The sequence below is a fragment of the Saccopteryx leptura genome, chromosome 10, assembly GCF_036850995.1.
Source record: "Saccopteryx leptura isolate mSacLep1 chromosome 10, mSacLep1_pri_phased_curated, whole genome shotgun sequence".
Lineage (NCBI taxonomy): Eukaryota > Metazoa > Chordata > Mammalia > Chiroptera > Emballonuridae > Saccopteryx > Saccopteryx leptura.
In genome coordinates, this window is record NC_089512.1 from 32,980,352 (window position 1) to 33,007,245 (window position 26,894).

The 26,894-nt window shown below is 44.4% G+C and overlaps 1 protein-coding gene across 3 annotated transcripts in view; it reads left to right on the forward strand.

Moving 5' to 3' along the window:
* RFTN1 (raftlin, lipid raft linker 1) overlaps window positions 1-26,894 on the forward strand; it is a 207,607-nt gene that overhangs the window by 113,759 nt on the left and 66,954 nt on the right. For all 3 annotated transcript variants that reach the window (XM_066351294.1, XM_066351293.1, XM_066351292.1), the window contains exon 5: window positions 25,716-26,022. In XM_066351294.1, coding sequence (XP_066207391.1) covers window positions 25,716-26,022 — 307 coding nt within the window. The remainder of the gene's footprint in view (window positions 1-25,715; window positions 26,023-26,894) is intronic.

Genomic DNA, 26,894 nt, shown 5'->3' on the forward strand with positions numbered 1-26,894 from the left:
AGCTGCTGTCTGGAAGCCTCTGTTTTCTTATAAAGTCTCTCTCCCACCCCAGCTGCTCTTGATCCTCTGTCCTACTGCCATTTTCATTGGCCTGCTGCGATCTTCCTGTCTGTCCAGGGAGGTGCATTTGAGCCTGAGGAGAAGAAGGTGGTCATGTGCTTGTCTTGATCACTCCCCCAAAACAAGACAAATTCTTGGGTGTTATTTTCTCCCTCTGCATGAGTCCAAGACCCAGTACTGGGGTTCAGTAGGGTTTCTTTGAATATATCTTTGAGGGCTGCTAGGCAGTAATGTCTGTGGATCCCTTAGTGAGCCAGCACAGGGAATGTCCTTGGTCAGGTGAGGCTCACTGGCTAGCTGAGGACAGAGATACAGAGCTGTGGTCACAGGATGCAGGTTCGGTGTTCCCGAGTAGAATGGGTGAGGGGCCCCAGCAGCAGGAAGAGAGAGGGGTCCAGGAAGAAAAGGTATTTGCCCTGGGAGGGGTGAGCAGCTGAGGGAAAGTGGGGGAGTGGGGGACTGGAATAGCGTGGGGAAAGACCATGAGGTCGGAGGGAGGGAGCGTGTTTGGCTCGAGGAGCAGGGAGGAGACCATTGTGATTGCCCACGGAGAAGGGAGGGCTGGGAGCCGTCTGATGGAGCTGGAGCACTAGTCGGGGCTCACAGTGCCCACACCGCAGGCCAGGCTCGGGGCTTGGGTGTTGATCTCCAATTCGACGGAGGGCTCTAAGGAGGAGCTTACAGTGGTATCCTCCGTGAAGAGGTGGATGCAGTTAGGACAGGGTTGGACTAGCTCTCTGTAGACAGTTAAGCTCAGGTGGTGGCATCATGGTGGAGATTTGGGGGCGGGGAGATAGAGTTATGAACTGGAGCCAGACAGATCACCAAGGTTGTTCATGGGTTGGGTAACGGCGTGTAGCGGGGGAGGGACCAGGCCGGTTTGGCTCGTGCCGCTGGGTGAACAGGGGCCTCTGCTGAGATGAGGCAGACAGAGATTGGAGTACAGGCCATTGTTCCTCTGGCCCAGGAGCTCAGGGCAGAGACGCCACCTGCAGTGATCATTGAAACCGTGGTCGTGGGTGAAGTCTGAGGAAGGAAGAGAGGGTGAGAAGGAATAGGCCCTCGAACGGAGTTCTGGGAACTTCTAGCATTTACTGTTGTACAGAGAAGGAAAATAAAACAGTCTAGAGAGGTCCAGCAAGAACCTGGCAGGTGTGAGTGATGGAGGCTGGAAGTATTTCAGCATGGGAGGGGTTGTCAACCCTGTTGGTGGCTGCAAGTCAGAAATAACTGTGGGTGGTGGCGCCATGAGAATGAGGTCACTGGTGACCCCAAATAGCCGTGGAAGCTATTTTAGTGACCTTTCCCCTCCTAAATACATCTCCTTGCAAGACCTGATCCAAAATGCCTTTGGATTATAATGAAAATCAGGCCCTTTACCCCCTAGAACTGCTGTGTATTTCTGTGTTATTCATAGAATGATTCTGAGTCATTTTTCCCCCACACTTTTAAATTTAAGTTGTGGGCTTTTTTTTTTATTTTTTATTTGTGGGCTTGCTGAACTATCTTCATTGTTCTCTTTAGTGTAATTTTTTATTAAGTGACTAAATTTTAATATCTGACTAGGAGATAAGAACTTGCCCGCGTCAAGCGTTGCAATTTTATGTAATTTTTAGCATTCAGGGCACATAGCACATGAAATGATGATAATAAAAGAACTTGCAATAGAATCAGAAAAACAAAAATGAACTTGGGATTCCTAAAAACAGCACTTAGATGTGCATAGAGCAGAATGTGGCCTGTTGTAGGTTCTGTGGGCAGCCTGTGGCTGCCGGGCCTGCATTCCTTTGTGGTCTCCAAATCCAAGAAATCAGAAACTCTTGTAGGGGCTGGAGGAGCAGGTGAAAGACCAGAAGAGAAAGAGAAATGAACCGCCGGGGCGGGAGGCAGACCCGTGCCCGTGAACGCTTTGTTCTAGCTCAGGGGTCCCCAAACTACGGCCCGCGGGCCGCATGCGGCCCCCTGCGGCCATTTATCCGGCCCCCACTTCACTTCCAGAAGGGGCACCTCTTTCATTGGTGGTCGGTGAGAGGAGCATAGTTCCCATTGAAATACTGGTCAGTTTGTTGATTTAAATTTACTTGTTCTTTATTTTAAATATTGTATTTGTTCTCATTTTGTTTTTTTACTTTAAAATAAGATATGTGCAGTGTGCCTAGGGATTTGTTCATAGTTTTTTTTATAGTCCGGCCCTCCAACGGTCTGAGGGACAGTGAACTGGCCCCCTGTGTAAAAAGTTTGGGGACCCCTGTTCTAGGGAGAAATGGGGCCTGGGCATAACTGTCTCTTCTCAGGATACCTTGCCACCCTCCTGGGTGGCGTTGGCACCATGGGAAAGCTGCTGTCTCCTCCATGCCCTCCTTGTTGGTAGGAGATTGGTGGTGCCAAGGCTCATGTAGCTTTGCCTGAGACCAGGTGTTGTGGCTGGCTGTAGACCAGCCCGGAAGTTCCTGTTGGTGAGGAAGGAACAGATGGCTGCTTCTCCAGTTCATTGCTGTGGCCATGGGCACCTGAGTTGGACCTTGCTTCTTCAGTTACTGAAATAGGCCCCAGAAGGAGTCTTGGCAATGGACAAGCTGGGATAACGACCAGGTTTGGGCTCCTGTGGCGTCTGAGCCACGCTGACCACAGACGGTAGCGTTTCTTTTTGGCTGAGAGTGAAACCAAAAGGGACGAAGAACAAGAGTCTCTTCCCTCTAAGCCAGCACCTCCGGTGTGTGCCCTCCCTGCAGCGCTCCTCGGAAGGAGAGGTTCTATAGTCCGGTGTGGTTGGGAAGCACGCACATGGTAAGCCCTCTTTGGGAGTCATGATGCTCCTTAGAAGAGGCAAGGCTCTGCAAAGGTCTGCTGTAAGAAACCTGCTTACTTAGTTTAACGTCGCATTTCTCAGATATAATTTAAGACTTTCCCCCTTGCTTCTCTTCCTCACCAAATACCTGTTTATATACCAGGGAGCATACTTTGGAAAGTGCACAGGGTCAGCGAGGAGCCCATTGTGCAATCACAGCCATGAACAATCACAGGCCATGGGTGTGTGGTCAGTGTCAGTTTCCTCTCTCTTTACGGCGGCTTCGTGGCACCGGCAGTCTCCAGCTGTGCACAGTGGCCGTAGACTCCCATGAATCAAGTACCTTGTTGTAATTTTCTTGGTTCCATTAAAACAAATCTTTCTACCCAGATAGTTGGTGTAACTGTTTTCCTAATCCTCACCCAAACCTCTGATGGAGAGGAGATTTGGAGCAGGGCATTTTGAAACTCCTCCTCTCTTTTGTCACTCCAGAAAGACATGTGCTCGGTGCCTCTGTCATTCTTCTTGCTTTTTAAATGACAGATATAGCAATCCTTTAACACAGTCAGCAAAAACGAGTTCATTGGATTTGTTGGCGGCAGTGCAGTCGCAGCTAGCGTTTGCTCTGCTGTCTGGGTCAGTCCCAGCTTAGCTTACTGTGGTCGCTTAAAAGTGGGATGGGGCCCTGGCCGGTTGGCTCAGCGGTAGAGCATCGGCCTAGCGTGCGGGGGACCAGGGTTCGATTCCCGGCCAGGGCACATAGGAGAAGCGCCCATTTGCTTCTCCACCCCTCCCCCTCTCCTTCCTCTCTGTCTCTCTCTTCCCCTCCCGCAGCCGGGGCTCCTTTGGAGCGGGGATGGCCCGGGCGCTGGGGATGGCTCCTTGGCCTCTGCCCCAGGCGCTACAGTGGCTCTGGTCACGGCAGAGCGACCCCCCGGAGGGGCAGAGCATCGCCCCCTGGTGGGCAGAGCGTTGCCCCTGGTGGGCGTGCCGGGTGGATCCCGGTCGGGCGCATGCGGGAGTCTGTCTGTCTCTCCCCATTTCCAGCTTCAGAAAAATACAAAAAAAAAAAAAAAAGTGGGACAGGCTTCTTGGACTATCCCTGCCCCAACTCTTCTGCCAGTTATTCACATCTTCAAGTATATTGGCTTTCCCAGCTTTGATTTCTCATTCTTTTATCTCTTCCTTTTAGTCTCTGATCAAAAGTGACATTTTATTTCTTAACAGCGCTGTCCCATAGAAATATGATTGGCACCACCTATGTAATTTTAAATTTTCTGTAGCCACGTTAAAAAAGTAAAAACTGATGAAATTAATTTTAAGTGTATTTTAATTAACCTAGTATATCCAAAATATTACTTTTTCAACAAGTAATGAAATATTTTACTTTTTTTTTTTACAAACTAAATCTTCGAAATCTGGTTTATGATTTACACTTGTATCACACCTTAATTCAGATGCTAAATTTTCAATAGTTAAAGTGACATAGCCTATAAAATAAAGTTGCATTTAACAGAAAAAAAAAACAAACATTTTATACTGCTTAATTTTTTTGGTTTAAATTTGATTTTAATTAAAACTTAATAAAATTGAGCCTGACCAAGGTGGTGGTCCAGTGGATAGAGCATCGGACTGGGACATGGAGGACCCAGGTTCGAAACCCCGAGGTCTCCAGCTTGAGCGCAGGCTCATCTAGTTTGAGCAGGGCTCACCAGCTTGATCCCAAGGTCGCTGCCTTGAGCAAGGGGTCACTCGGTCTACTGTAGCCCCATGGTCAAGGCACATATGAGAAAGCAATCAATGAACAACTAAGGTGACGCAACAAAGAATTGATGCTTCTCATCTCTCTACCTTCATGTCTGGCTGTCCCTATCTGTCCCTCTCTCTGTCTCTGTCACAAAAAAAAAAAAAAAAACAACAAAAAAAAACAATAAAATGGAAAATTTAACTCCATAGCCACACTAGTCATATTATAAGTGCTTGATAGCTACACATGGACAGTGGCTCCTGTTTGGGGCAGTGTGGTTCTGGTGGATTCATCTATTTAGTTGTCAATTTTTCATGTTTTCTAAGTTGATAGAAAATATTTGTGATTATGAATCTTGTCAGCCACAGGAAGCAACCTACATTGCTTATATTTGATAACCGAAGCAAATTGTCTCCACAAAACGATCCGAGTAATAGTTTGGGCCCAAAACTTCACTATATAACTTTTTAGGGATATACAGTATTTGAAAGAACTAAATTTCTGTTTAAAATATGAATCATTCATTTAGCTGTACACGCATAGTTTACAGTATCTAAAATATGTATATAAATTTGGAGATTGTGCTTTTGCTCCCCACATTTACGTTTCACGAGAGTGTGGTATTCCTGCTCTCGTCGTGCGTCCTTGCCTTCAGTGCCTTCGTCGTCACCAGAGTGACTTTGGGGGGGGGGGGCACGTAATGCAGGTTTCAAGCTCGTCGTATTTGCTTTCTTCTAAATTGCTTGGAGTTCAGTGCTTTTAAAATGAATGAATGATGCTAGCACTAAAAACTCTATCCTAAGGAATGAATGCTCGTTCATTGAACATTAGGACTGTTGTTCTCCCACTCTTGTGTGACTGAGAAGTCTCCATAATGCAACCACTAGTGCTGCATTGCTCTTTGGAAAAAGAAAAACCTCATTTTCTTCAAGATAACTTAAATAACAGGAGAGTGCTGGAATCCTGAGTGTACAGCTAGCTCAGTGAGTTAGCACGAAATTAACATACCTGGGTAACTAGCTCCCACAGCAAGAAATAGAACAGCTCAAAGCCTTCCCCGTGGCTTCTCCCATCACTTTCCCTCTCTGCCCCAGAGGTTGCTTCTATCTAATTTCTGACATCAAAGGTTAGACTCACCTGGTTTTGAACTTTATATAAATGGCACTTTTTATAAATGGCATCTTTTGCTCAACACTGTGAGATTCATTTGTGTCCTTGTAACTTATTTTCATTTGTCTATAGAAGTCCTGCATTGTTTTGGGGTTTTTTTGTTTTTTTGTTTTTACAGAGACAGAGAGAGAGTCAGAGAGAGGGATAGATAGGGACAGACAGACAGGAACAGAGAGAGATGAGAAGCATCAATCATCAGTTTTTCGTTGCGACACCTTGACCGTGGGCCTTCAGCAGACCGAGTAACCCCTTTCTTGAGCCAGCGATCTTGGGTCCAAGCTGGTGAGCTTTTTGCTCAAGCCAGATGAGCCCACACTCAAGCCAGTGACCTTGGGGTCTCGAACCTGGGTCCTCCGCATCCCAGTCCGACGCTCTATCCACTGTGCCGCTGCCTGGTCAGGTCTGCATTGCTTTTTAAAAGTGATCTTAATTTAAGAGGTACCAAAAATATCTGGTAGAACACTTTATGAAGTATATGATCGCCTAACAACCATGGTAAACACCTGGAACTAATATAAAATAATATTGAATGTAAACTGTAATTAAAAAATAAAATTTAAAAAGGAAGATTGCTTACTAGTGTTTTGTTACATGCTGTAGGAATTATTTTAAATTGCTGTTAAATGTATTTTCCTCCTTTTTAAAAAATCAAGTCTATCCGATGACTTCAGTAAACATCCCAAACTAGCTTTTGATTAATGTGCTTTCCCCAGTAAGCATTTTGCCATTCAGTTTAAAATGACAGAGCCCTTGGATTGTGAGAGACTTTGTAAAAGTCTGCGAATGGAAAGTGATTCCCTCTCTTCTGAGAAATAACGTTTGGGTGGCAGAACCCAGGAGCTATCCCGACTCTATCCAGGAGATGTAGTGTGTGATTATTTGTGGACTGTGTCATTTCCCCAGGCAGTTGACTGTGAATCAGGTCATCATGTTGTGATTATTGAAATGGTCTTGACTCTCAGCAGGGGAGATAACGGTTATGAATCCTTCTTCCCCCAGATATCCTCTTGGCTAAGTCCTTCACTTCCTTTGAATCTTTGTTCAAGTGCATTTCTCGGAGCAACCCGCCCACCCTGCTCACTCATTTTTTTAAAAAGGCACCTTATCCCTGGCTGTCCCCTACCCTGGTAATCCCCTTGACTCTTCTCTGTTTCTCTCATATCTGCAGCCTTTTTCACATCCTAAGATACTTTACTGTTTTTACTTGATTATCAGTATTATTTCCTGTCTCTTTTTTCCCTGCTGAGAAGAGTATAGGTCACATAGTAGATGCTCAATGAATATTTATGAAATGAAAAAGTGGCAACCCGTGGATTTCCAGTGGCTCGAAAGGTATCAGAATTGTACAGGAACAGATGCCTTCAGAGGTGATGCAATGTAGATGAGGTACATGGACATTCATACCTTTTCTTCTTCCTGTAACTCACAGAAGCTTTCTTCAGTGTTGGGCAGTGGGGAGGGGGGGATAGTTGAAACCTGTTAAGTTTTGCCTCAGATGAGCCAAGGGTATTCTTAAAAACTGTAGTAAAAATATTTCTCTGTATATCTGTGTGCATATGGTGGCCCTCACAGAAACCCATGTGAATGAATGAATGATTGTACAGGTAAATGAATAAAAGTTCAAATTTTTTTCTTTTTTTCTTTTTTTAATTCAGTGAGAGGAGGAGAGGCAGAGAGACAGACTCCCGCATGCACCCTGACCGTATCCACCTGGCAAGCCCACTAGGGAGCGATGCTCTGCCCATCTGGGGCATTGCTCCATTGCTTAGCAACCAAGCTCTTCCTAGCACCTGAGGCAGAGGCCATGGAGTCATCCTCAGCACCAGGGGCCCACTTGCTCCAATTGAGCCATGGCCACAGGAGGGGGAGAGAGAGAGAGAGAGAAGCAAGAGGGGGAGGGGTAAAGAAGCAGATTGGCGCATCTCCTGTGTGCCCTGACCAGGAATCGAACCCGGGACTTCCACATGCTGGGCTGACACTCTACCACTGAGCCAACTGGCCAGGGCCCAAATTTTTCTTTACATAAAAAAAAAGAAATAAAGAAACCTGTTGAGTAAACCCTCCTTGTAAGTGACTTGTGAGGATGATGTTACCCCTTTCTACTTCATGCTTCCCAGCAGACACGTTTACAAATATGGAATTTGCTGCTATCACCAGGAAGGTTTCTAAAGTGGCGTGCATGCATATGTGTATGTATGTATGTAAAGTGTATATATGTGGGTGTATATTTTTTTATGAGATAGAACATGTTTGGAGTGCTAATTATGCACTGTCAGTGCACACATGTGGTAGCTTACGGGTTTATAGCTCAGGTTGAACTTCCCCATCTGTGTTGTTCAGAGGTGCTGAACATCCCAGCTCAGCGAGACCTCCTGTCTGCCGGATTTGTCTGGCATCCTGCACAGATAACAAGCGTGGGAATTTGGATTAACCTGGAGGCATGTGGAGGGTGGGATGTCTCATCTGAAAAGTGGAGTTTGTCCTGGCAGGCTGCAGTTGCTGCCTGCTGCATTTCCCCCCAAACTGGAAGGTTTCACTCTTACCGCTTGAGATTATGTGCAGTCTTTTCTGAGCATTTTTGAGAGCCAGTGTGACAGGATTATAACCCGTGTGAGGTGTGAGAGCATTCCCACTCTCGGAGCTGGATCCCATTAGGATCCTCTGCCGTGCTGAAGATGGGTTGGGGGAAGGGGAGGAGGGCAGCTCTTGGACACAGCGTACTCCATTACTGGGACTGACTTGCCTCCTCAAGGAGAAATCTGGAACTTGAAAAGCCTAATTCCAGAATTTTCTCCCGATTCCGGTAAAGCAAACCTGATACTTAATTTGGGCTGTCATTTAGACAGGGCACATCGCCTTCTGGAAATTTTGGTTTTCTTCCCTGTAAAATGAGGCTTTTTGCACATTGGTAATCTCTAATATTCTGTGCTTCTATTGACCAGCCTTTTCAGTGATTTCTCCCTCAGTATCTAGAGGCTTATTTTATTAATTTATTTTATGATTGTGGTGTGCTGAATTTTATGAACTTTCCTGGGCATATTTTAGCATTCCCTGTGCTCTTTATTTGGTAAATCAGTGTTTGTTTGTTTATAACTATTTTTGTCTTGTCTTTCTCCTTAAGTAATCATTTTAATTGGGTTCAAGATAAGGGCTATTATTTTTTACAAGTTATTTTTGTTTTTGTTTCTTTAGCGTGAGGGAGAGACAGACAGGGACAGAGACAGACTGCAAGGGAGAGAGATAAGAAGCATCAACTCATAGTTGCAGCACCTTAGTTATTCATTGATTGCTTTCTCATATGTGCCTTGACTGGGGGAGGGGAGGCTCTAGCTGAGCCAGTGACCCTGGGTTCAAACCAGCGATCTTGGGCTTCAAGTCAGCAACCTTGAGCTCAAGCCAGTGACCATGGGGTCATGTCTACAATCCCATGCTCAAGCCGGCAACCTTAGGTTTTTGAACCTGGGTCCTCAGTGTCCCATTGATGGTCTATCCATTGTGCCACTGCCTGGTCAGACACAAGTCTTTTTTTTTTTTTTAGGTTAAAAGTAAACATTGCCTTCTGATACTCCAATGGGAAAAACCTGTTGTGAGGAAAATCTAAAATGATTCATTTGGCCCGACCAGGCAGTGGCACAATGGATAGAGCATCGAACTGGGAGGTGAGGATTCAGGTTCAAAACCCCAAGGTCACCAACTTGAGTGTGGGCTCACCAGCTTAAGTGAACCCAAAGGTCGCTGGCTTGAAGCCCAAGGACGCTAACTTGAGCCTAAGGTTGCTGGCTTGAGCAAGGGATCACTTGCTCTGCTGTAGCCCCCTAGTCAAGGCACATATGAGAAAACAATCAATAAACAACTAAGGTGCTGCAATGAAGAATTGATGCTTCTCATTTATCTCCCTTCCTGTCTGTCTGTCCCTCTCTCTCTGCCAAAAAAACAAACAAACAAACAAAAACAACCAAATAAAGGATGCATTTGTTGGATCACTTCTGACTTCTTAAGTGTTTAAAAGACTGAAAAATAAGATAGATCACCATTATGTGGGTGGTGCTGAAATCTATAGAAGTAACCCAAGAGCCTGGCCTGTGGTGGCACGGTGGCTAAAGCGTCGGCCTGCAATGCTGAGGTCACCAATTTGAAGTCATGTGCTTGCCTGGTCGAGGCACATAAAACAATCAAGCAATGAACAACTAAAGTGAAGCAGCTATGAGTTGATACTTCTCACTCCCTTGCGCCTCTTTCTTTTTCCCCTCTCTCTGTAAAAATCAATAAATAAAATCTTTAAAAAAAATAATAAGTAACCCAAGACAAATGACCCAAGTATTCCAGTAACTGATTATCATAAATCTAGCCTACTAGTAAGAAAAAAAGTGGATTCAACCAAAGTTTCCCATATAACACATTCCTTTCCAATCTGTATCTTCATTTTGTTAGCCCTGTAGCTCGCCGAGGTGTTGAAAGGAATCTGGGGAGGATGGGTAGTAGGTTGTTATTGGTGGGGGTCTTAGGGATGTTGTATTGGTGGGAGGTAGTAGGGTTTTTTCCCCAGATTTACTGAAATATAACTGAAAACTTTGTGTAAGTTTAAGGTGTGCAACATGATTTGATAAGCCTAAATATTCTGATATGATTATCACATTAAGATGAACATTTCCAAGGTTACCTTTTTTTTTTTTTTTTTTTTGTGGTGAGCATATTAACATCTACTCTGTTAGCAAATTTCAATTCTACAATACATACAGTGTGGATAACTATAGTCACCGTGGTGTACAATACATCCCCAGAACTTACCTTCTAAGTGAAAGTTTATACCCTTTAACCAACATCTCCCCATTTCCCTCAAACCCCAGCCCCTGGTAACCACCATCCTAGTCTCTCTTTCTGTGAATTCACCCTTTTAGATTCCACATGGAAGTTATATCGTACAGTGTCTTTCTTTGTCTGACTTGACTTAGCATAATGTCCTCCTGGTCCGCCCATGTTGTTGCAAATGGCAGATTTTCTTCTTTTTAATGATTGAATAATATTCCACTGCCTACGTATACCACATTTTCTTTAAGCAGGGATGTTCTTGGTGGAAAGTGATAAGAATGTTATTGGTGGGTTGGACGGCTGTTATTGAGCAGAGGGCCATCCAAGGAGCTTTTTATAAAGAAAGCTCCTTCCGAGAGAAAAGGGTTGGGATATGGAGGAGACAAGGAGTGGAAGTCGGAAGAGAACTACCTGAAAAGGTGGGAAAACTTTTAGAGAACGTGTATAAATCTCATCTTGGTAGAAAAAAATAAAGTTTTTTATGGAACTTTTCTTTATCCAGTGGGAGTAGAAACTTTATTTCAATGCTTTCCTATTTTGAATGAGAGATGCAGTTGCTACTCCCAACTTCTGAGACACTCCCCCGAGGGAAATGGGAGAGTCTCTGGATGGCGCTTTAAGAATAACACAGATGGATTTTTTTTTCCCTGAGCCTCAAGCACAGGGGTCCCTGTGACTCTTTCTGACTCCGATGGTGCCAGGGAATGTGGGCATCATACTGTGTCGCTGTTGAATAGTAAAACATCATCATTAATTCATGTGCTGTGCATTTGTAACTTGTCACAAACAAGAACTGAGCCTCCGTTTGCCTACAGGTTCGTTCAGCCGATTAATAATGCAGGGTGCGCTACGGGGGCAGGGCTCACTTCCCTCGGGGTCCCTACTTGTTTCGGCAGTTTGGGGGCAGCGTCACACACCAGAGGCTAATTACGGATTGCTCTTACCTCTTTCTTAAAGCATATCCCTGAAGGCCCACTCACTCCTTGGAAGTACTTGTGTTATCCTTGTTTACATTCCTGCATATTTGAGAGTGCTGCTAACTGCATCCTTTATAAAGGATTGTGGATTACTTTAAGAAATTACCGCTGTCTGCTGTCTGGTATCTAAAGCCACATAGCATCCTTTTTATTTGACTCTGGTGGAGGCCCATACTGGTTCAAATGGGTGGACATAGACTCCACTGCTTGGTGACATAGTGACAAGGTTCTGGCAGACCATGTTGGATGAAAACTATTGTTATACCCGTCTTTGGGAAATACAGTCTATCTCATACATGAATTCAGAAGATGCTTTGTTCCTTTACAGTTTGTTCTGCTAGGAGAGGACTTTGAAATATGCAGGACTGATGTGGACTATATAACAAATAAAAACAAAGGCAAGAAATAGAAATAAATTGAGTACTGAATATAAGGGTTACTGGGCATTGCAGATAATCTTTAAGTGTAATTCTCAACAGCTGTAAATGCAAAGACTCCCCCGCCCTGAGCCAAAGGGGAGGGAACCCCCCTGTTTGTTACTCGAAGAGATCACATATCTTCATGAGATCTGAAACTCTCTCAAATCATTTTCATCTTCCAGAAAACCATCCCAGTGTTCTCCAGGGTATTTACAAAAGAACAATAAAACATTCATTTCTTTGCACATTGTAATGAAAACCATCCCCAAGTACTTAGTTGAACTGCTCTGTTTACCATGGGGGTTTCAAATGCCATTAGGACCGTGTTGTATTTTTGTTGGTCTGGAGTCATGGGAATAGAAAAGAGTTTTTAAACCGAGGGTTAAAACTAGGATAGCATTGATCCAACCGCACCATCTCAACATTTCGTTAAAGTGCCCTTCATTATTGTTTTGGAAGCCTATGTAAATCAGGGGAAGGTGGGGGGAAAAAAATGTCACGAATCCTGGATGTTAAAGCAGTGTGGTGTGAAGGGAAACATCTGTTCCTGGTTAAAGTTCTTCAAACTTATGTTCTTTTGCCTCAGTCATTTAACTGTGGTGCTGAGATTTGAGTTCCATGAAGCCTCTAAAACTGGTTTTCCAGAACATTCACAGGAGTCTTAATAAACCCTTGAGGTCCATTGCTTCAAGCTTATGATTCCAGGGTCACTGGTATTACCAAACAATAAAACTGGGGTTGTCAACATCAGCAGCTCCAGGATTCCGAATTCTAGCTGCAATTTTTTTCCTTTCTTCCTCTCTTTCTTTTATTTATTTTTTATTATATTTTTTTATTTTAGGAAATGCACTCTCTTACCTTAGGTAGTACCTTTAGGAGAGTACTTTAGGAAAGCCCAGTGGAATGCCCAGTGATGAGATGTTTTTTACCTCAATAAAACCTGCTGATACAAACAAATTATTTGTTGCTGCATATTCCCTTTTTCCTGCGGGGAAGATTGACCTGTTTGTTAGAAGATTGGCGGAAAACCCAGGGGCTGCAAATAATTGTATTTTAACAGTGCTCTTTCTGTGATGTATTCCTGAACCTGCAACCCTCTTAATTTCTCTGGGCCTCAGTCCTTCTCTGTTAAAATGAATACAAGTAGCAAATGATGTGCAGATTTTCAAAATCTCAAATGAGTGTATTCGCAAAACGTACGGGTCTCAGAAGGATATGTCCTGAAATTATAGACTCATAGAACTTTCCATTTAGAAGTAACCTCAGATTCCACAGTTTTAATCCCCTACCTATTTATTCCTTTATTAAACATGTATTGAGCACTGACGAGGTACGAGAAGCTGTTTCAGATGCTGGAGATATTGCAGGGAAGAAAGCAGACAATGTTCCTCGCCTCACGGGGATCTCATTCACCTGGGAAAGGCAGGCAGTAAGTTAAAAAAGAAATGTGGACATAAGTGATACGGCGAAAATGAAACAAAGAGATGCTGGAGCATGACCAGTTGACCATTTTTTAGACTGGTCATTACAGATAATCTTTAAGTGTAATTCTCAATAGCTGTAAACACAAAGACTCTCCCACCCCTTCAGGGAAGGGCCATAAAGAAGAGGGAACCCACAGGGTCAGTTCGTGGAACAGCATCCCAAACAGAGGTTGCTGCCAGTGCTGCGGTCCCCAGATGGGAACAACACTGAATGGTGAAGAAGACGAAGAGTAAGAAGATGGAGGGGAAGGAACAAGGTGTGGGATCGGGCCCCCAAAGGGGAGGACAGGAGTGCTGCCTAGGGTGGATGGAAGGAGTGCCACTCAGTCGAGTAGGCAGGGACGGAAGACCTCGAACCTTCCTTGTGACCCTAAGTGGATGGGATTTGACATTTGTGGGAGGGGCCGGGCAGAGAAAGCCCAGGATATAATAGCAGGAGAGTGATGGAAGACACAGATCAACATACAGGACAGGGGAGGATGAGAAAGAACAGTCATCTGCTTATTTTTTAAAGCAGCCTTCACTGCTGGTCCTGTTTAACTGGGGGACCCCTCTGTCTCCGTTTGCTTGGACAGTTCTAGCTCAGGCTTGTCTTCACAGCATAATTATTAATAATTTAACCTTTTGCTTTCCATAGTGTCCTTGTTTGGATGCTGGGTTATCCGTAGTGTCACATATTGGAGTCCTGTGGTGCATCCCCTGTTAGTTAACAGAACGCTTGCTCTCCCTACTTCTCGTCTCCCCTCTACCTCTCACGTCCTTTCCCTTGGCCAGAGAGGCTCTGTGTGACCTTTCCCACGAGCTCTGCGGAGACTCCCAGGCCTCCCGCCACTCTGTTTGCCTCTGCTCCACTCACTTCTGTTACCACCATTACCTCTCACCTCGATTCATACCGCATGCTGGGGACAGATTAATTTCCCTCGGGACAGGCCTGGTTATGTCACTGATTATGCTCAGAAACCATGATGGCAGCCCATAGCCAGCTGAATAAAAAGTCCAGTCCCTAAAGCTTCAACACTCTTCAAGATCTAGACCCGGTATTTCACAGAATAGCAGAGAGCAGAGGATATACTCTAGTGAATACAGTGCTGAGCAGTGTAATAGGTAGGAACATGGACTCTGGAACCAGACTGCTAGCTTTGTGAACTTGGGCAAGCTTTGCAACTTCTCTGTGCTTTTAGTTTTCTGATGAGTAGCATAGGGATAAAAAAAGAATACCGACTTACATTGTTGTTATACGGATTAAATGAGTTAATCCGTGTAAAGCCGTTAAGACAGCGTTTGGCGTATGGTAAACACTCATTGAATCTAAGCTATTGTTATTGTGGCTTTTTGGTGCAGGCACACTGAAATTTGCTCTTCTCTTCTCCGTCCGCTCTACCATGTTGACTCTCTGCTTAATTTATGACACTTTCTTACCTCTTCGCCTTTGCCAGCCTTCGGGAAATCCTTCCCCCGCACCATTTCTGTGTACACAGATTTCACCTGTGGGTAAGGTTATTTTATCAACCGTGAATCTTGGCAGCTGCAAATCAGCAAACTGTGAGGTTTGCCGCACGTTCTGTGACTTTCCCACGCTGATGACAGTCTCTTTTAATGCTTTGCTAACATAAATGTTGTGAGATTTCATTTACCCATTTCCTTCGTGGGTGTGCACTAACCTTCGTGGAAACCTGGGATTCTTGGCAGACTGTGGGCAATGGCAGATTATCCTGTAAGACTTCCCTTCGTGCTCCAACCTGGGTGACGGGAGCTCCCTTGGGCTGAGGCGCTTGCTTTTGCTCCAGGATCCCGATCGGAGCGCAGGCAACCTCATACATGCTGAATTCTCCTGATGGGCTTCTATTAAGAGAGATCAGGGATTTTCGGGGTCAGTGAAAATCTGGCTAAGGTGACACTCGTCCACTCGACCATGTTGACTCTTCCCATTGTGCCCCCTCCTGATCAGGGTATAGATCTAGTATGCAAAATTCTCTGTGTAGTGCAATAGTCGGGGGTTGGACACGATCCCAGAAATAGTCTTAAAAAACTGTCTTCAGTTATATTTCAGTAAAGTTTGGGGGCAAATTTTTTGAGCAGACTTGATGGAAATATGCAAAGATCCCCTGTGTAAAGTGGAAGACTGCTGTGCCTCTGTGGACAGAATAACCCAGAGCACTGAGGCAGGCCCCATGTTGACCAAAATATAAGGGTGGGCAAACGTAGGGTGTGGTTGTTCATTTGGGAAATAATATAATGATAAATAATAATGCAGGAATAAATTGTTTTGCATACTGACAACTGTAAACCTACTTTCGCCTCCACCTATAGATCAGCATTGTTGTGATATGGATTTATTTACTTTGTATCATTTGGCTTAAATATCAGTTGCCTTATATAACACTTGGCTTATATTCTCTTCATTTTAATACACGTGGGTGCCGAAAACATTCCAGATTTTATTTCATATGGTATAATATATTCACATGATAGATGTTTAAATATTTGTTTTGTCCTGAAACTCTTCTTCAGAGAGCTGCTTTGTTTCCACAGTGCAGTGGTATGATTTCCATGGGTGCCACCCCGCCCCTGATCAGGGCTGATTGGCCTGGAAGCGGATGCCTGACCTATGTTGAGCCAATCAGAAGCCTTTCCTGGTGTTTTTTATTGTTGTTGTTGTTGTTTTGCTCTGGATAACCAAGAAGTTTAGGCCATTCTCTCTTCATTAGTGAAGCTCTAAGCAAAAATACCTGGATGTTGGCAATTGCCATATTTTCTGCTATGTAAAGAAAAATGTTTCTAAATAAGAAGAATGATACTAACAAATAAAGAAAAGTAAGGAAAAAACTTGGAGATATTTCCTGACAGTGCTGGAGACGCTGATCCCAGGGCTTCCAAGGTTCAGTTCTGGCCTCACCTTGCTGCCACTTGACTGCTCTTTTAGGTTCCATTGGGTTGTTCCTCGTAGATAGGCCTCTCCTTCCTCATTTCTCTTGTTTGCATTTTTTGTTTATACTTCTGACATAGACTGGGATGTTCTGGTGGGTTGGTTTTTAGGGGGCACTGAGGGCTGGTTGAAGATCTTTGGGCAGTGGGAGTTAAACGGCAGCCCTCTTGGTACTATTTATTTCTAACTCCTATACACTCCCTGAATTATGAAATGATAGGCACGACCTAAGTGAAAGAACTGTGTCAATTAAAAGTGCTTATGAGGGGAAATAAGACTTCTTTTGTCAGAAACGCCTGCCCTGAACAGACCCACTAAAGGATGCGTTCACCCTGTGCTCCCACCAGAACAATGGACCCCACCTCTTCCTTTTATTTTTAAAGGAGTTTCGTTTTCTCAGTTCTTTCACCATTTCCTGAACTCCAAAACACCCATAGTAGCAGAGGAGAATTAAGGAATACCCCTTCCCCGCAGACCCCAGCCCTGCCAAGCAGTTGTCCCACAAACTGAGCGTAGACAGTTTGAGAGGGATAGACCCCACGCTCTCTTTGGGATTTCCCAGTTACCCCTTGAGGCAGACCAGTGCATACCACATCCAAGAGGGCAGGAACACTGCCTGTTTGGCTCACTGTTCATTTCCCCTCATCGGTATTGAGTAAATAGTTATGGAATGAATTAATGGATGTTGTCCTCATTTTATAGATGAGGAAACTGAGGCTCGGGTCCATCAGTTATTGATTAGTAACAGAGTGAGTGGCAGAGCTGGATCCAGAGCTTCAGGTCTCAGACTCCTCGTCCAGGGCTCCCTCTGAGACCTCTCAGTCATTCAGAGGGAAAACCCCAACACCAGATGGTCTCTGTGCTCTTTCCTTGTGGCTCCGGAGTGACGCTGAAACCCAGCAGTGCGTGGTGAAGCTTTCGGTTCCTGGAGCTAAGTGTTAACGTGTCAGAACTAAAGGCAGCTTCAGACTGGAGCTGAAACCCCTGTTATTTTTGAACTTTCCCTTTTCAGAAGGCTGTATAAGAGTTTAGGTGACAGAAGCTGAGAAGGGTTGTGTGCATATGATAAAATATTCACTGTAAAGACCCATGTGTAACCGTGCAACCCAGAACAGCATTTTTGTGCCTGTTCTTGACATACAGTACATGCCTCTGTTTGTAGGTTCTCTGCATTTGTCGTGGATCCCCAAACACTTTAGAATGTCAACAGTGACAGAATGGTGGCCTAGGTGTTATGAGGGAGGGTCAGAGTGGGCAGTGGTCTGGTCTAGGGTGTATTTGGAATGTGTTTGCATGTGAGTCTTGGTCTTTATATTATATGCCTCTGAAACTATTGGTGAAAACTCTGTTTCTGTTACTCAGTATTTTATGTTTCATTATGCTTATAGCAACTCTATCCAATAGAACTTTTTTTTTATTTATTCTTTTTTAGAGGGGGGGGGAGAGAGAGAGAGAGAGAGAGAGAGAGAGAGAGAGAAGGGGGAGGAGCATAAAGCATCAACTCCCATATGTGCCTTGACCAGGCAAGCCAGGGTTTTGAACCGGCAACCTCAGTGTTTCCAGGTTGACGCTTTATCCACTGCGCCACCACAGGTCAGGCCCAATAGAACTTTCTATGATGACGGGAATATTCCATATCTGTACTGTCCAGTTCTGGAGTCACTAGCTACAGGTGAAACACCTGAAATGTGGCTAATGTGACTGAGAATTGATTCTTAAATTTTATTTGAATTTAAACAGCCACACTTGCCTAACGATTATAATAATGGACAGCACAGCTCTGTAGTTTTAAAAAGTTGGTAAATTTCTGATTCCCAGCATTAATTAGCTCATTAGTTATAGGAATTCCATTAAGTTTGTCATAAAGTGAGAAACTGCCTATACCTTACAGATATGAAATCTACCAGTTAAAGATTTCACTTCTCCTACCTCAGTATGTGGTGGGGAAATTTCCTTTACTTGGGCAACTGCGACGATCGTCAGCCTCCTTATTGAGCGTGAGGCTCTCCGCTGGGACCTTGAATCAGTACCAGATTAAGTCCTAGTGGTCTTGTTTCTGTCTGGGGCGCGTGCTCTCTCACTGCCTTGTGAGAGCTCTTATCCATCTCTTCATTTCACACCCAGTCAGGTTTAGATTTAGAGACCTCCATCAGCCTGCCCTACGCTATCTTACTCTCTTCACTCCCTTTACGGGCTTTCTTCCTGTAGAGTTAGAGTTCTCCAGAGAAACAGAACTAATAGGATTACAGTCGGCCTTCCATATCCTCAGGTTCCACATCTGCAGATTCAACCAACCACAGATTAAAAATATTTGGAAAGGCCCTAGCTGATTGGCTCAGTGGTAGAATGTTGGCCCGCTGTGGATGTCCCAGGTTTGATTCCTGATCGGGAAACACAGGAGAAGCAACCATCTGCTTTTTCACCTCTCCCCCCTCTTTCTCTTCCCCTCCTGCAGCCATGGCTCAATTGGTTTGAGTATATCTGCCCCAGGTACTGAGGATGGCTCTGTGGAGCCTCTCTGCCTCAGGTGCTAAAAATAGTTTGGTTGCAATCATGGCTCCAGATGGGCAGAGCATCAGCCCCAGACAGGGGTTGCCAGGTGGATCCCAATTGGGGTGCATGTGGGAGTCTGTCTGTCTCTCCTTCCCTCACTTGAAAAAGAAGGAAAAAAATATTTGGAAAAAAATGAAAATGTATGTTGTTTCTGATGTGTATTATATAGTTAGACCTATGATTGTTGCATTGGTACTGAACATGTGCATAGCGTTTACATTGTATTAGGTGTTACAGGTAATCTAGAGATGATTTAATGTATATGCAGGAGATTGTGCATAGGTGATATGAAAATGTTATATCACTTTATATAAGGGACTTGCGCATCCATGGCTTTTGTTATCCATAGGGTCCTGAAATCAATTCTCCACAGATACTGAGAGAAGAGTGCATCTATCTATCTATCTATCTATCTATCTATCTATCTATCTATCTATCTAGAGATACTGAGATTGAAATTGTTGTCATCTAAAAAGGAATTGGCTTATGCAGTTGTGTGAGTGGGCAAAGTCCAAAATCTGTAGGGCCATCTTGCAGTCTAAAGGTTCAAGTAAAAGTGATGGTGCAGTCTTGAGTCTGAAAGTCGAAAACCCAGCACTTTTCTATGCTGTTGTGTGGAGACAGAATTCCTTCTTCTTTAGAAAACCTCTCAATCTTTGCTCTTAAGGCTTTCAGTTGATTGGGTGAGGCCCACCTACATTTTGAAGCATAATCTGCTTTATTTAAAGTCAACAGAGAGTAGACGTTAATCACAGGTAAAGCATATCTTTATAGCAACATCTAGACTAGTGTTGACTAAACAAATATTCACCATAATTTAGCTAAGTTGACACATAACATTAACCATGACACCTTCTTCATTAGATTCAGATGAAATGGTCTGAAGTTATCTCTGACCCTTTACCTACTCCCTCTGATATGACCTGTGGGTATTCTAATTCCCCTTGACCTGTTAACAGGAGCCTTTTCTGCTCGCTTCCCTATGTTACATAAAGAGCTTTCATTTTTACTAAAGCCAACCCATGTCCATTTCTCCCTAACTGGTTTCACCCTGATGGATGTATGTATTCTAAATTACAAGTACATGTATTAAACTAGTATATATTTGCACTTATCATTAACAGCATGGTATTCATTTTGAGAGTAGAGTTAACAGACAAAATGTTTTAGATTTTTAGGGACTATCCCAATATCCTGTTATTATTTTTAATAAAAATGGTTCCTTAAATATACATCCAAAGATAGTATTTTTTTTTTTTTACAATGCACTAGGACTTTTTATAGAAAATTTTTTAATAAAGAAAATGGAAACCTTTTTCAAATCACAACATTCCTGATTTTAGGTTAGGAAAATATAGTTACCGTTGAATTTGTTTTTACTCATTATAGAGCAATTGAATAAAGTCTTAGTTTCTTCAGAAATGCTCTTATTTAATATTTGGTGCCAAAACGACTGTTTATTGCTTCCTTAAGTTTTGTGGGTGAGATGGCTACTAATGCAGCAGAAACAAGAAGAAGGTAGGTGAGGGTGTATTTCAGTTTAAACTAGTATCCAGCTGGGCATCTTAGCACAGGTTGGAGTGTATCAAATGGCAAGAGTCGTATTGTTGAAGGAGCTTCAGGCTGGATTTAGAATACTCAGAGTCCTACCCGGGCTCTACCTGTGATTAGCCCTGTGACGTTTGACCAGCTTCTTTTTCTATAAGGTATTGAGAGGGCTAAAATAATGCATGTTAAAGTTCTTAGTGGGAGAGTTGTTCAGTGTTAACAGTTGTTGTTTTAACTAATCAGTTGTGAGAGAAATTTTGTGGGGTATTTCATGACCAAGGTGACCTAGGTACTCATGATTTATTTGATCCTCCCTGTTGTTGGGCTCCATGCTGATGAAGACCTGAAGTAACAGTGGTGTCCAACAGCAGATGTTGAGCACCTAAGGTAACCTGATCTTAGCTGTATGGTGAGTGGGAGAGGGATTCCAGAAACACGGAGGAATAAATGTGGCCGGAGGTGGCGAGTAGATACATGGGATTAGAGAAAGGGAAGAGGTAAAGAAGATGCCAGTTTGAGAGACGAGGTCCGGGCTGGACCCCATCAGCTGTGATCACTAGCCACATATGTCCGAGCCCCAGAGGAAGATCAGGGCTCTGGAGTTCACATTTGGGGATAATGAACATATGCCTAGTGGGTAAACCCCAGGCGTACAGGAGGTCCCGATGGAGAGTGGAGAGTGATGAGAGCTGGTGGCTGAGGATGAACCCCACTAAACACCACCCAGTCCCCATCTGATCCCCACCATTATCGTGCACATGAGACTTGCTTGGTAAAGGTTAATGAATGAACATGTGAGCAAATGAGTGGCTGGGAAACAGACAGGGCTTAGTTTGACAAGCCCAGTCAAATGACTTTATGAAAAAGAGAAAAGGGAAGTGCCTATGCTAGAGTAAGTTAGAAAACCAAAAGTATCAAGGCCCCTCGGGTCTAACCAAACACTGGTCTTTATAAACTCTAAATGCAGCTCTCTGGTTAACAAGGACTACTCACCCTTTCTGGTTAAAAAAAAAAAAAAAAATTGGCAGCCTTTATCAAGCCTTGGTAAAGTGAATATCCCTTGACTCATTAATTCCACTTCCAGGAATCTACCCAGAGAAAGTAAGCAGAGCTGCAGACCAAGATTTATGCAGAAAAGATGCTTCGTATTCCTGAGACGGGAGCTTCCCTGGAAGGCTTGGGTTTGGGTGGATGGGGAGGGCATTTAACTTGAACCTATTTTATAAAGTTTTGATGCTCTGTAGTACTATCGTGCAGGACACAAAATTTGCATCAACATATAAGAGAAGAGATAAGCAAAGAAGTCTTGGGATTTGCCCCACTCTTCTCTGCTGCTGGAGTTGCCTGAGTGGGAAAGCTGGGGTATTCTGGCCTGCAGGGTAAAGTGAGCGTCTTTGTTGGCATCCATGGTCCGGCACTTGTGATTTCCGGCTCTGCCTCACTTCGGGGGCGTTCCTGGCTTCCTGCGATCACATTGCAGAAATGTTTTGAGAAGTTTCTTGAATACATCAGGCCGCTGTACACCATCAAGCCTTTGCCCGTGATGATTCTTCTCTCCATCTACATGGTCCCTCTCCCTTCCTTTCACCTGTCATCCGATTCATCCTTCACAGCCTCCTGCAGATTTGGTCCCCAAATAGGCCTCGTCTAGCACAATATTTGTGGGGGAGGAGGGGAATTGAATTTTCATGGTTAAGGTGAGGCATGAACACTCTAGTCCTCCTATACTCCCCACCTCTTCCCATTGTGTTACAGCCATGACCTTCTGTGAGACATTTTTCTCAGTCCCCCCTTTCAGGCAAAAAATAATCACTGTCACCCCTGCCATTTCCATATCCTTTATATCCATTAGTGCATGTGTCTTATCACCTGCTATGAGAAATTTTGGGAATTTTTGGAATCACAGGTTTTTTTCCAGTTTTAAAAGTAACGTGCATGCTCATTAGATAAAATTTGAAAAATCAGACACAAGTAGAAATATTATGTAGCTGTCATAATTCTGTGTCTATAAAGTGTAGGGTCTTGATTTTTTTTAAAGACATTATAATATAAGCATAATTGTGCCATGTTAGTGTAGTTCTTTTTAAAGTCTGCCTATAATAATTGGGTGAATCTTGAGAATTCTATTTTGTTGGGCTGGGCCAGTGTAGGGACTTATCTGGGGTTCTAAGCCAGGCCTTTCTGCCTTCAAACCTCATGGCTCCAGGTGAAACTTTCCTATAGTTGATCCCTCAGTGGGACTAGTTTATCAAAAAATTATTTTTTATTTGTTGATTTTTAGAGAGAAGGAGAGAGAAAAATATTAATTTGCTGTTCTACTTATCCATGCATTCAATGGTTGATTCATGTACGTGCCCTAACCAGGGATCAAGCCCATAACCTTGGTGTATCGAGATGATGCTCCATGCAACGGAGCTACCAGGCCAGGAGAGGGCCAGCTTTTTTGTTTTAACTGAATTTATTGGGGTAACACTGGATTAAATAATTATACAGGTTTCAGGTGCTCAATTCTACGACACATCTCTGTACACCATATTGTCTGTTCCCCCCCCCCCCAATTCAAGTCTTGGCTCATCACCATTTATTCTCCCCAACCCGCCTTCCCCTCCCCCCTGCCCTTGGCAATTTCTACGCCGTAAGGACCAGTGTTTTTTTTACCATTTCAGCAGACATAGCTGTTTCTCTGTAGCGAGCCACTAGTAGCAGAGGCTGTTGTGCCTGTTCCTCAGGCCTAGCAGAAGTGGAGAGGCTCAGACTTGCAGTTTGTTAAGGGAGAAAGACAGACTGGAGTCTAGTGGGGCTTGAGAGCTGGAACCCAGGTTTGCAGTTTGGGTGGAAATAGCTAGATGTCCTTCCTCTGGGAGCTATATCTAGAAATTAATATTCTTTTTTTTTTTAATGTAGAATTTTAGTTTTATTTTATTTTTGCTACAGGTTTAATGCATTGAGAAATTAGCATAATGTATTCAGGAAAAAGAAAAGCCAATCTTCTCAAACTCTTCTAAAGAAGAGTAGGCCGGCAGGATTATTTCATAAGCAGTTAGGACGGGAGAAGAAAAGGCAGCTTGCTCCGCTGCAGTGGAACCTGGGAAGTTAGCACTAAAGTGGCCCAGTTCCCAGGCTCTGATGCATTTAAGATGCCGCCTTCTCTTGCAGTTGACCACATCTGTCAACCTAACTGGATTATTTCACTTTAGCTCCACATAGAAGGGCTTTCAAAGATTTGTGCTTTAGCATAATGCCTTCACCTTCTATCAAGGGTTAAGAATATATAAGTAGTATAAGGAAAAAAAATGCTTCTTCATTGTCTATGAAACTGAAGAAGATAGATTTTGCACCATATCTCTACAAGAGTCATACAACAAATTTCTCTGTTCCTTACTAGTAAATTATGCTTCTTTCTTACAGACTGGACATGTTCATTTGATGACTATAAAATCCATTGCCTTTCTCTTTTTTCCTATGTTACCAGGAAGCTCAGAGCTCTCTTTTTTGTATGCAGTAGTTTCCCTTAACCTAAGGTTCTTTGATGTAATTATCTCCCTACTCTTTTCTTATTAACTTTTGTTACCTGTGTCTTCTTTTACAAGCTTTCTAAAATAATTTCTAAAAGTAGATGTATATCACAGATTAATGAGTGAAAAATAAATTTTCAGAATGGAAAGGATGATCTTAAGATTTCTTTCTAACTTTAGAAGAGTGAATTGACCTAACCATGAGCATGGGTGGGGAACACATGCATGTCCAAAACCACGTATGAACTTGATGCCTTGTGATATATCCACTTGGTCTTGTGACTAAGAGAATGGACCTGGGCCTGAGCCAGACCGGGCTTTGAGCACTGGCTCCTCACTGCTTGCATCATGATTTAATGTATCTGGGCCTCTGTGTCCTCATCTGAAACGGACATGTAATGATACCATGCGTGGTGGTTGAAGAATTAAAACAATTTATGCAAAATGCCTGGCACATAGTAGGTCTGCCATAAGTGGTAACTACTATATATCTATTGCTACTATTGTGTCCAGCACAGGCTATACGTTATAGAGAGAGTGGACGGCGCATGTGCAACTGCCCTAGATTGTTTTCTAGAATGTGTGGTGTTGAACTAAAATGATCTTCTGCTTTGAAGTAAGGGTGGCTCATCTGAGAAGGGCTGCGGGGTTTGCTTCTCCCTTAGAGAGAGTAACTCCACGCTGGTATTTCTTACTCATTCCCAGATGACAGGAGATGATCACTGCAGAGGTCTCAAGATTTTCTGAGGTCGTCTACTGAGGGGTTGGTGAAGAAGACGTCAGACTGCTCTGAGATCTCCTTCCCCAGAAAGTCCCCATTTCTAGTTTTGGTTGGCTCTTGCTTGATTTTATTAGACTGTTACTTTCTTTTCTTTTTTTAGTTATGACTACTACATTCAAGTGCCTGGGGAATTTTTAGGGAGAGGACAGTTAAAATGTGGCTGTTGGTCGCCCATTCTGCGGGTTTAGGAAGTGAGAGGGAAGTTACCCGTTACCTGGCCTGGATGGTGTGTATCGTGGCCTGAGAATCCCACCTGAGCAACACCTGCAGGCCAGCCTCAGCCGAGGCTGCGGGTACCACAGGGGGGGCACCGCCGAGCAGGTGCCTGTCCGATGTCCCCTCCGGCAGGAACGCGCTCGTCAGCTTAGCTTAAGCACAGTGGTGATTCTCCCCACCTCTGCCCTTTGCTGCCAAAACGATTGTTTAAAAGAGGAAGCTCTCTGGGTCATAAAATGTCATCTGGTAGTTAGTATACGGCTATGCAGACCTGCTGGAGTATACAGTGGCCTGATTGCCAGGAAGTAGGTGATTCATCAAAAAAAAAAAAAAATTAGATGAAAAAATAAACTCTTACCAAATGAACTTCCTTTTTCAAACTCTGTTTGTTCCAGTTCATTTTTTAGGACCTTTTTCTAACCTCTTAGAAGAAAAAAAACATAACAGGGACTAGTGCAGAGTTCCAAGGAGAGGTAATCCCAGCCTGCACGGTTCCATGCTTTGCTTTAACGTAGTTAGAAGGAACAAGGCCCGTGCTCTGTGTCCCCAGGCAGGGGTGGGGTGGAGGGACTAGAGGACACGGAGCCCCTGCCTGCTCGCTAGAGTTCCCATTCACGCCAATACCCTCGACGGCTGCAGTGAGGCGCGTGGGATGTGGCCCGCGTCCCGCTTTGCGGCAGCAGCCCAGTCACTAGGTTCTCTTTGTTCTGTTTGCCCGGCAGATCCAGGAGGCTGCAGGTCGGGGCCTGAAATTCATCGGAGTCATCCCTCAGTACCGCTGCCCCCAGGTGGACGCCGGGGGTGCGGGGGCGCAGACAGAGCCGGGCGGGGGCGGCGGAGAGAAGAACCCCGGCGCTCCAGCCGGGGTGCACGGAGGCCCGGAGACACACCAGCGCCCGAGAGCGGACACACCCGTCGCCGAGCAGCCCGGCTTGCCTTTGGAAGAGGGGCTTGGTGCCGAGTTTTCCGAGACAGTGGATGAGTCCCTTCGGGACCCCTCTGAAGGGCGTGAGGAACCACGCTCAGGAAGTAAGTGTGTCAGGCCGGGGACTGGGCAGTAATCCCCAGGGCGATTGAGGAGAAGGCAGTGGAATGACCGTAGAGACAGCAGTCTGCCAGACAGGAGACACCTTTGCAAGCACTCTTCTGGCCTCCTGACTGTGGGCTTACTGAAGCCGTGACTTCGAGGAGGGCAGAACCACATCAAGTTGACTTGTGGTTGCTCCCAGATGTCACGTTTGAAGTGGATTCCAGAGCGCGAGCTGTTGTGTCCCCGGGGCTCTGTCCTGCCCTTGAATTACCGGCTCTAACACAGGAAGTGCTAACGTGCGGGCCCCCATGCGGAGGGACGCCCCGCTCTGGGCTCGCGTAATTTGAATATTTGCCTAAAGAAAGAAATCGAAAAAGCCAGTTGAGGACAGATTGTGCGGGAAACTGGTGATTCAACTCACTAGGCCTAAATACCCAGATTTCAGGGACTTGATGTCGTTGACAGATTGGTGCCATGGAGAGAGCCGTCTGCCAAAGAGAGGCCACCAATATGTGACTCCTCGTCATCACCTTATAACAGCCACCAGAGCATTTACTTTGGGTTGGGGATTTCAAATAACAACACAACAGGAGTAACAGTATTGACATTTGTTAAGACTTCCTGTGTGTCAGGCCCTGTGCCAGTAAACATTGTATGTTACTGATCTCTTAATTCTCCCCGATAGCCTTAGGATTTGGGTAAGCTCTAGTATCATTGCCCATTTTACAGCTGAGTAATTGAGGTTTAGAGACTTTAAGCCCTGGCCGATTGGCTCAGTGGTAGAGCATTGGCCTGGCGTGCAGAAGTCCTGGGTTCGATTCCCGGCCAGGGCACACAGGAGAAGCGCCCATCTGCTTCTCCACCCCTCCCC